We start from the raw sequence: 9,400 nt of genomic DNA, 5'->3' as shown, positions 1-9,400 counted from the left end.
GAGACGGCTGGATGGCATCACCAACTCGATGGACATGAGTTTGGGTGAACTCCGGGAGTTGGTGATGGACAGGGAGGCCTGGCGTGCTGCGATTCATGGGGTCACAAAGAATCGAACACGACTGAGCAACTGAACTGAACTGAATAGGACCTTCTGTGTGTAGGGACATTCGACCAGGGCCTGGGACAATGTAAGTGCTCAGCACATGTAAAATATTATCATTAGACCAAGAAACAGAAAATTCAACAAATATTTACTGAGTGCTTCCCGGGTACGAAGTACTCTTTTAGGCATTGAGGACATCACTGTGATATGACAAAAATCCTACTGTTGTGAACTGAAGGCCTGTGATGGATCCAAATGGCAGATTTTTTTTTTTTTTTATCACAACAAAATAACCATAGGCTCTCAATAGCTATTTGTTAAATTGAACGAGTGCTTAGCACATTTTAACTATTACCATTATTACTGTGGGCTTCCCTGGTGGCTCAGTGGTAAAGAATCCGCCTGCTCTGTAAGAGATGCAGGTTTGATCCCTGGGTCAGGAAGATCCCCTGGAGAAGGAAATGACAGCCCACTCCAGTATTCTTGCCTGGGAAATTCCATGGATAGAGGAGCCTGGCAGGCTACAGACCATGGGGTGGCAAAGAGTCAAACAACAATAACAATTATTATTGTAGAAGTGATGAATGGAGAGTTATTTATCTTATAGTTTTAAAAATCCTGAGTTGCAATTATGGTTCTCTTACTAACAGCAAAATGACCTTATTCGTCTTTTTAAAGCTGAATAAACAATGACGTCCTACTCCCTCAAGAATAACATCTAAACTCCTCCATATACTCAGCAGGATTCTACAGCCTCGTCTGTGTCTTTCTCTGTTTCAGCTCTTTCTTTGCTGAAAGCTTTCAGCAGATCCATCCCTGGCATAGCGTAAGCATTCAGTAAACGTCAGTCCTTAGCACCACTCTTAGTTCCTGCTCTTGTAGCTTTGTTCAGGCACTTTCCTCTTCCTGGGATGCCTTCTCTATTATCCAACCCCAAAGTACTTATTAAACCCACTGGAATATGTGAGTCTTTTTTTTTGCTTCCAGTTTTATTGAGCTATAATTGACATAGAGCACTGTACAAGTTTAAGGCATACAGCATAATGATTTGGCTTACATATATCTTGAAATGACTATCACAATAAATTTAGTGAACATCCATCACCTCATATAGATACAGAGTTAAAGAAATAAAAAAATTTATTTCTGTAATGAGAATTCTTATGATTTATTCTAACTTTTTCATATGTAACATCAGTGTTCATTGTATTTATCATGTTGTACATTACATCCGTAGTATTTATTTATCTTTAACTGGAAGTTTGTACCCTTTCACCTTCATCCAATCCCCCTTGCATACCCCCTACCTCTGGTAACCATAAATCTGGTCTCTCTTTTCTTTTTTATTATGTACATATGTATTTATTTGACTGTGCAGGGTCTTCGTTGCTTTGCACAGGCTTCTCAGTGAAGTGGTGTCTCGTGCTGTGGAGCACAGGCTCTAGGCACGTGGGCTTCAGGAGTTATAGCACGCGGGCTCAGTAGTTGTGGCTCATGCACTCAGTTGCTCTGAGGCATGTGGAATCCTCCCAGACCAGGGATCGAACCTGTGTCCCCTGCATTGGCAGGCAGATTCTTATCCACTGCACCACCAGGGAAGTCCTAATCTCTTTTTCTCTGTTTTTGAAGTATAATTGACCTACTATACTATGCTCGCCTCTGTTACACAATGTAATGATTTGATATTTCTGTACATTTCAAAATGGTCACTATGCTAAGTCTGGTTATGATATGTCACCGTACAAAGATATGGAATATGAGAGTCAAAGAAAGGGTGGAAATGCCTGCTGCTTCTTCTCTGGTCCAATGGCATCTTCTCTCTTACACTTGACTTTGAGTAAGTGAATGCAGGTCAGCCTCCTTGTCTAGATGTGAGCTCTTGGAAGAGACCCAGGACTGTCTCTAGTCCTTGAGACGCCCTTCTGGCTCTGTTCCCTCTGCAAGGTCTGGTGACACCTGGTGGCAGTTGCTGAATTGGGTTGCTTAGAATCTTCCTGGGGAACTCACAGAGAAAGATAGGAAGGCAGGCGAACAACCAGGTGTGATTTGGGTTCTGGGGCTTTCCACAAGTGCCTGCGAAATTGTCAGAGCAAGTGGTAGCCTCTCCTAGCGGGATTTTGTGACTCTCGAGGGGAAAGAAGTGGTGCAGAAGAAAGAGGAATTGTGTATTGATGGGAACGCCTGAGAAACAGAAGAGGCACTTTAGAAGAGTCAACAGCCTGGAGAGGTGGCCACTTTCAGAATGCAAGCCTGGCCGGAAGTACTGAAGACGGCCGAGTCTGGGGCCTGGGACTCCCTAGATGGGATGTTGGTGATGGTTTAGTCACTCAGTCTTGGCTGACTCTTTGCCGCCTCATGGACTGTAGCCCACAGGCTCCTCTGTCCATGGGATTCTGCAGGCAGGAATGCTAGAGGGGGGTTGCCATTTCTTTCTCAAGGGGGTCCCCGACCCAAGGAATCCCCCAATCCCGGTGGAAATAAAGGAGCCACTCTACAGTGAGCTGTGTCCTTCACATGGTGAGCACGCGTGCACCCATGCACAACATGTATATTGTGTATACACAGCACTCAAACTGGCACACACATAAACATACAAATTCAAATCTGAGTGCATTCAAAGAGGGAAAACAGGGCAGTGAGGGAATTTGAAATCACACTGTGTGAAGAAAGGATGAAGGAAGGAGAGGTGTCCAGCCAGGTAGAAAGGATGTGATAAGGCAGGTAGGTTCCTACAAGCCCACAGGGGCCTGACCTATGGGAGGAGCATCTGAGTTTTTCTGAATGAAGCAAAGAGGCAGAGGCTATGGCTGAAACTCTAGGCTATTGGAAGCTCTGGGAAGGGAGATTTCAGCTCAGTGTGGGGAGAGGCAGGCTGTGTGGGTTCACGGTCCAGAGCCCAGATCTGATTTCATCTCCCCTGATTCAAGTCCTGGCTCTGTCCCTGAAAAGCTGAGTGATCTCAGCCACTAGAAATGGCTTACCTGAGTAACCCAAAAGATTCGGATCAGCTAGTCAGTTAATTGGATCCAGGACACTTTCTTCATGAATGATGCATAAGCCAATGATGGAATCAAAAAGCTTTGCTAAGCCTGTTGATGTTTGGTGTATAAGACATTGAAGATTTTCAGTAAAATGAATACTCTTTCAGTTAAAAAAAAAAAGAGCTGTATTATCTTAGGAACTTATTATAGTTAGCCTTTCTGAGCCTGAGTTTTCTTCTCTCTAAAATAGAGGCAATAACCACACCTACCTGTTGCTGCTGCTGTTGCTGCTAAGTCGCTTCAGTCGTGTCCTACTCTGTGCGATCCCATAGACGGCAGCCCACCAGGCTCCCCCGTCCCTGGGATTCTCCAGGCAAGAACACTGGAGTGGGTTGCCATTTCCTTCTCCAATGCATGAAAGTGAAAAGTGAAAGTGAAGTCGCTCAGTCGTGTCTGACTCTTAGCGACCCCATGGACTGCAGCCTACCAGGCTCTTCCGTCCATGGGATTTTCCAGGCAAGAGTACTGGAGTGGGGTGCCATTGCCTGTTAGGTTTAAATGATCCAGGGCTTGGAAGTGCTTCATGCAAGGCCTGTTTAAGCTTCAGGGCCCATTAAACCTGGGTCCTTCTCTAAAATCATGTGTTGTGCCAACTAGGGTCATTGGTCTCATTTTTATACAAGCCCCAGGGAAGGAGCTAAAAGAGTGAGGCCCATATGGTTCCTACTAATGAGACAATCTTCCTTGTAACCTTTCCCCAGCTTCCTGGAAAACGGCCGGCTGGTTGGTCAGTACAAGCAAAAATCGACGTGTACCTGTGGCTGGGCTCCACCAAACACTCTAGCACCATTTTGAGCAACTTGCCAGCAGGCTATGAAGCAGAAATGTCCTCCAAAGCGGCTGGCATCCATCACCCACCAGCCAACCTGCTCTACCAAGGTATGATGCCCACTGGGCCAAGAGGGTCATGAGCTGTCTCTGGTGGGCTTCTGAGAAGACAGTAAGGAGAGGTAAAATGCATGAGTTACTTGCACAGGATCAACTTATTTGCCTCTCTTAATACAATATCTAAATTTTCCTTCTGACCTTCCGATGTCCATTTAAAAAGAATGAAGTCATTAAGCATATCTAGAGTACACACTTTTCTGTTAATAGAGTGTAATGAGTTTCTTTGTAGGTGGACGATATAGATTGAGTTTGTATTTTAAGCAAAAGATGTCTTTTAAAGAAACATCAGTAAGTTCTTGTGCTCATAGGATCTGTGGAATTGAAGCAGATTTTCTTTTACATGGCATTGGGGTTTTGACCCAAAAAGAGCAGGCGTTTATGTTTTCCAGTAATGACCCAATAGGAACTGATATCACTGGGGTCACTCGCGTTTCTTTGATTCTTTACTTGGCTACTTTTAGAAATTCAGCATGGTCTATGTAATCCCTTTTTCTATACAGATATTTTCAATGAGTGCCATCATGTTTACATTTTCACATAATTCTTCTATTTTTTTATTGTGGTGAAAGTCACATAATATAAAACACACTCTTTTTATCATATTTAACTGTACAGTTCAGTGGCAAGGGCTTCCCAGGTAGCTCAGGAGTAAGGAATCTGCCACCAACATAGGAGACACAGGAGACAGGGGTTCAACCCGTGGGTTGGTAAGATCCCCTGGAGGAGGAAATAGCAACCCACTCCAGTATTCTTGCCTGGAAAATCCCGTGGACAGAGGAGCATGGCGGGCTGTAGTTCATGGGGTTGCAAAGAGTTGGACATGACTGAGTGAGTAACATTTTCACTTTACCCAGCTAGTAAACTATCTCCAAACTCTTCTTTCTTTCCATTGCTTCCCATCTTGTCTTTAGAGAGTTTTCATCTTTGGGTGAAAACATCCACATCAAGTTATCTTTTTATTTTTATAGACACTATCTCTAGAGACCCAAAGTACCTGGACATATTTGCTGTCCCAGCTATTCAAAATTCAGAGGAGAGGAGAGATTTTTCCCAAAGCTTTCTGATCCTCTGAAGCATGTTCTTTTCACAGGGTGACCTAATAAACTCTTTCTGCTGTGCCTTGACATTGATGGCTTTGGCCACCTTCCACACCTCCTGGAGAATTTGGTCTCTTCATTCATTTAATGCTTCAGAACATATCCATTCAACCAATAATACCAATAATTAGTTTGCCCCTGCATATGGAAGGCACAGCGGGAAAACTAGTGAGGGCTTGTAGAGCCTAGTGAGAGCTGATCCTGGCCCTCTGAGGGGGCCGTCAGACGTGTCTTTAATAACCACACGTGGAAAATGAGCCATAGCCCAGAGGTGGACTAAGCATGAAAGCTAAGAGGAAGCCACTTTACTAGTCAAAGAACAGAGCTGGTAAGACTCAAGGTTTCAGGAAAACAAAAACCTAGCCTAAGTCCATGTCGCCTCCTGAAGTTGTGCAGGGTCCTGTCTACGTGGCTGCACTGGGGGCTCTGCTAACATTCTGGGGTTTAGGCACTTCGGGGGGAGCTGGTGGGCGTTCTCAGGGGATGAGCCATTCTCAAGTTCCCTCCCAGCTGAGAGATGTGCCACTGATGTAGCCTATTAAGGAACACGTGGGCTCTCTCTTGACATACCCCAATCAGGAAATTCCTAAACCATCCGCTGAACATTTCTTTGTTTATTGTCCCTTTTAAGGAGTTCTGTTGTGTAAGAGAGTTAAAGGCAACAAATGAATATAAAAAACAAGAGAGGCCATGCGCCAAGGATCACTAAGTCCATGGACCAAGGAATATAATTAAGTCACCCCCTCCTTGGGGTCCCCACCATCCCCTGCTCCGCCCGCCGCTGCCCACAGCCCTCTCTCTGCTGCCCAGCCCATCGAGCAGCTGTGCTCACTCCTGCCTTTCACCTCCCATGTCCTCTGCCTGTATCTCCTGCAGGACACTCAGCCCCAGCTCCTGTCATGAATTGATGTACTTGGCTTATCATCTGTCTCCTCCCTGGAGCTCCTTAAGGGTGGGGGCCCTTTTAGCTGCTTCAGAATCCTCAGAGGCCAGAACTGCACCTGGTACACTATAGACACTCCAAATGCTATTGGCTGGCTGAATGGGGGGATGGATGGCTCAAGACTTTATCGAGTTTATTTTTTAACAGCTTTTTATTTTATACTGGACTATTGGGCTTCCCAGGTGGCACTAGTGGTAAGGAACCTGCCTGCCAGTGGCGGGAGACATAAGAGACATGGGTTCGGTCCTTGGGTCGGGAAGATGCCCTGGAAGAGGGCATGGCAACCCACTCCAGTATTCTTACCTGGAGAATCCCATGCACAGAGGAGCCTGGTGAGCTACAGTCTATAGGTTCACAAGGAGTCGGACACGATTAAGGCAGCTTAGCAGCCATTCACATACAGCCAGTTAACAATGCTGTGATAGTTTCAGGTGGACAGCAAAGGGATTCAGCCACACATATGTATCCATTCTCCCCCGAATTCCCCTCCCTTATTGAGTTTATGGAAGCAAAGATAATTTGTGGAACCATCCCTTTCTTATATATACACACACACACACACACACACACACACCAGAAACAGGAGAATTACTAAGAGATAAAATATGGTACTTTATTTTTTAGTTGAAGTATAGTTGATTTACAATATTATCTCATTAGGTGTACAGAATAATGATTCAGTATTTTTGCGGAATTATATTCCATTATGTTATTATAAAATAACATGGCTATAATTCTTTGTGCTGCACAATATATCCTGTTGCTTATCTATTTTATACATAGTAGCTTGTATTGGTTCATCCCATGGCCCTTATTTGTCCCTCCCTCTGTCCCTCTCCTCTTTGGTAACCACAAGTTTGTTTTCTATTAATATATCTGTGAATCTGTTTCCATTTTGCATATAGATTCAAAACACCATGATATTTCAGAAAGAGATTTGGACTTTGTAACCTGAGAGAAATGAAATCCGGGCTCTGGCATTAGCTGTGCAATCTTGGAAATGTATCTTAGCCTCTTTGTGAGCCATTTCCCTCATGTAGAAAATGAAGATACTGATGTATATTTCACGAGTTGTTATGAAGATTAAAACCCAAAATGTGGTGAAAGCAGCAAGGAGAATGCCTGTCGCCAAAGTACCCATGACCACGACCTCTTCCCCCATCTGCCCTGTGACCATTTTGGTCTCAGCGGCTGTCAGTGCTCGTGGTCTCCCTCATCTGTCTCTGGATGCACCCACAGACACACAGCACACACAGGCACCCACCCACTCACACTCACCATTCCTAAGAAGCCCGCTAATACACACCCCTTCCCATTATTTGTCCACAGATCGTCACGTCTTTCAGCTGAGAGCTCACGTGTACCAAGCCCGGGGCCTCATCGCAGCCGATAGCAATGGACTCTCAGACCCTTTTGCTAAGGTCACGTTCCTTTCCCACTGCCAGACCACAAAGGTAACCAGGGAAGCCCACCTGCTTTCTCCTTGCAGCCCACTGCTGAGCCACAGCAGGCCCCAGGAAAGAAAAGGGAGGAAAAAAAAAAACAGGGCACATTGCAAATACTTGTGTCTCTAGATGTGTAGGTATTTTAGACCCAAAAACATGGATGCAAGGAAGGACAGATGTGGAGAAGGTCTACTGATCCTATATGACCTGCTGTCCTGAAGCCAAGAGGGCAAGTACCGCAAAGGCAGACTGGGGAAGGAAGGAGGGATGAGGAGGGAAGGAAGCTGGCATCCTCAGCTCCTCCTTCAGTGATGGGCACAATGCCCATACAGTGGGAAAACGAATGAACGAGAAGACAGCACAATCGGCATGAGGCTTGTGCTGTAGTTTCTACTGAGGGGTCTCGGTGGGGAGGAAAGCTTTCCTGCTTTGTTGTCAGGAAGCCCTAGACTCTGTATTTCCAGCTGGGGGTCTTAGCACACTTTTAACCCCTCTGCAATTCAGTGTCTCTAGAAAATACTGCTTGCTGATGGATGCTATGAGGATTCAAGGAGATGGATCTATGCCTGTTTCCTCTGGTTTCCTCCTTTCCTGTGCGCTGAGCACTGACATGTGAAAAGAGGCCCTAATCAGCACATGCCCAGCAGGCTGCCTTTCTTGTGAAATCGTGTTCTGTAAGGGTTTACTCTGTTCTCTGAGGATTCAGTGTTTTGAGGGAGGGGAGCTCAGTAAAGGCTTTGCCTAACTCTGGGAGTTAAGACAGAATTAGGACACAGAGAGCCCTGAGCTTACATTCTATTTCATCTACTCTCCAGCTGCCTTTATTCACTAAACCTCCATTTATCCTCTTAAAATAGGACTGTTGAGAAGAATCAAAAAGTTAAGTGTACAAAGAGATTGATAAGTAGTGGCCATTCCCTTGGCTTATATTAAGAGGGCTGACATTTCTCTCCAAATTGAGGCCATAACCTGGGAGACTGTGTTTTGATTTACAACACAGATTGAGATCATCCTCTGAACTAGCATCTTGTCCATTTCACCAGTGCATCTTGTCCATTTCACCAGCTCAGCAGGAGTGAGGAGTGCTTGCTCTGTGCCAGCTCCTAGGCTGGGCTCAGAGGAGCTGGGGCACCAGACTCTGAGCTTGCACGTGTAGGATCTGGGTGGGGCTGGGCAGTTCTTTGGCAGATGAGCTGGCTGCACTATGCTAAACCCCATGGTACTGGACCCCAAGAGCCACATGGAGAGAAGGGTTGGCTCTGCCTGGGAGGAAAGTCAGGAGAGACCTCAGAAGGAAGGTGACTTCATCCTCATTTAGCGAATAATCATGAAAACCTGAAGATTTCAGACTCCTTTCTCTTCCCTGTGTTTTGAGAGGCATTACATAGTATAGCAATTAGGAGTATAGAATCTAGAGCCCTTGATTAAAAGCAGGAGAAGGGGACAACAGAGGATGAGATGGTTGGATGGCATCACTGACTCAATGGACATGAGTTTGAGCAAGCTCCAGGAGTTGGTGATGGACGGGGAAGCCTGACATACATACTGCAGTCCATGGGGTCACAAAGAGTCAGACACGAACAAGCGACTGAACTGAGAGCCCTAGTGCCTGGATTCAAGCCTGAGCCCTTCCATTTATGAGCTGTGTGACCTTAAGCAAAATCCTCTTTGTCCTCAGTTTATTCATTTCTGTATTTGCTTCTGTAAAATAGGGATGGTGGTATTGTATCTGCCTCCAAGAGGATGCATCACCCAGGACAGTGTCTTGCTTATAACAGCTCCTGGGTAACTGATTGTTAATATTGCCATTGAGGCTTGCCACCAGAAGCAAGGGAGATTCTCAAAAGGGGGACCCCTGGAAGCCTTCTCTGCCTGCACAGC

General features: G+C 45.5%; 1 protein-coding gene across 1 annotated transcript in view; it reads left to right on the top strand.

Moving 5' to 3' along the window:
• Window positions 1–9,400, top strand: part of FER1L6 (fer-1-like family member 6) — a 175,416-nt gene that overhangs the window by 91,305 nt on the left and 74,711 nt on the right. The window contains exons 20-21 of the mRNA XM_010839005.1: window positions 3,848–4,025; window positions 7,404–7,528. Of these exons, the coding sequence (XP_010837307.1) occupies window positions 3,848–4,025; window positions 7,404–7,528 (303 nt within the window). The remainder of the gene's footprint in view (window positions 1–3,847; window positions 4,026–7,403; window positions 7,529–9,400) is intronic.

Source organism: Bison bison, unplaced genomic scaffold (assembly GCF_000754665.1).
Source record: "Bison bison bison isolate TAMUID 2011002044 unplaced genomic scaffold, Bison_UMD1.0 scf7180017864108, whole genome shotgun sequence".
Lineage (NCBI taxonomy): Eukaryota > Metazoa > Chordata > Mammalia > Artiodactyla > Bovidae > Bison > Bison bison.
This window is presented reverse-complemented; position numbering and strand designations above follow the sequence as displayed.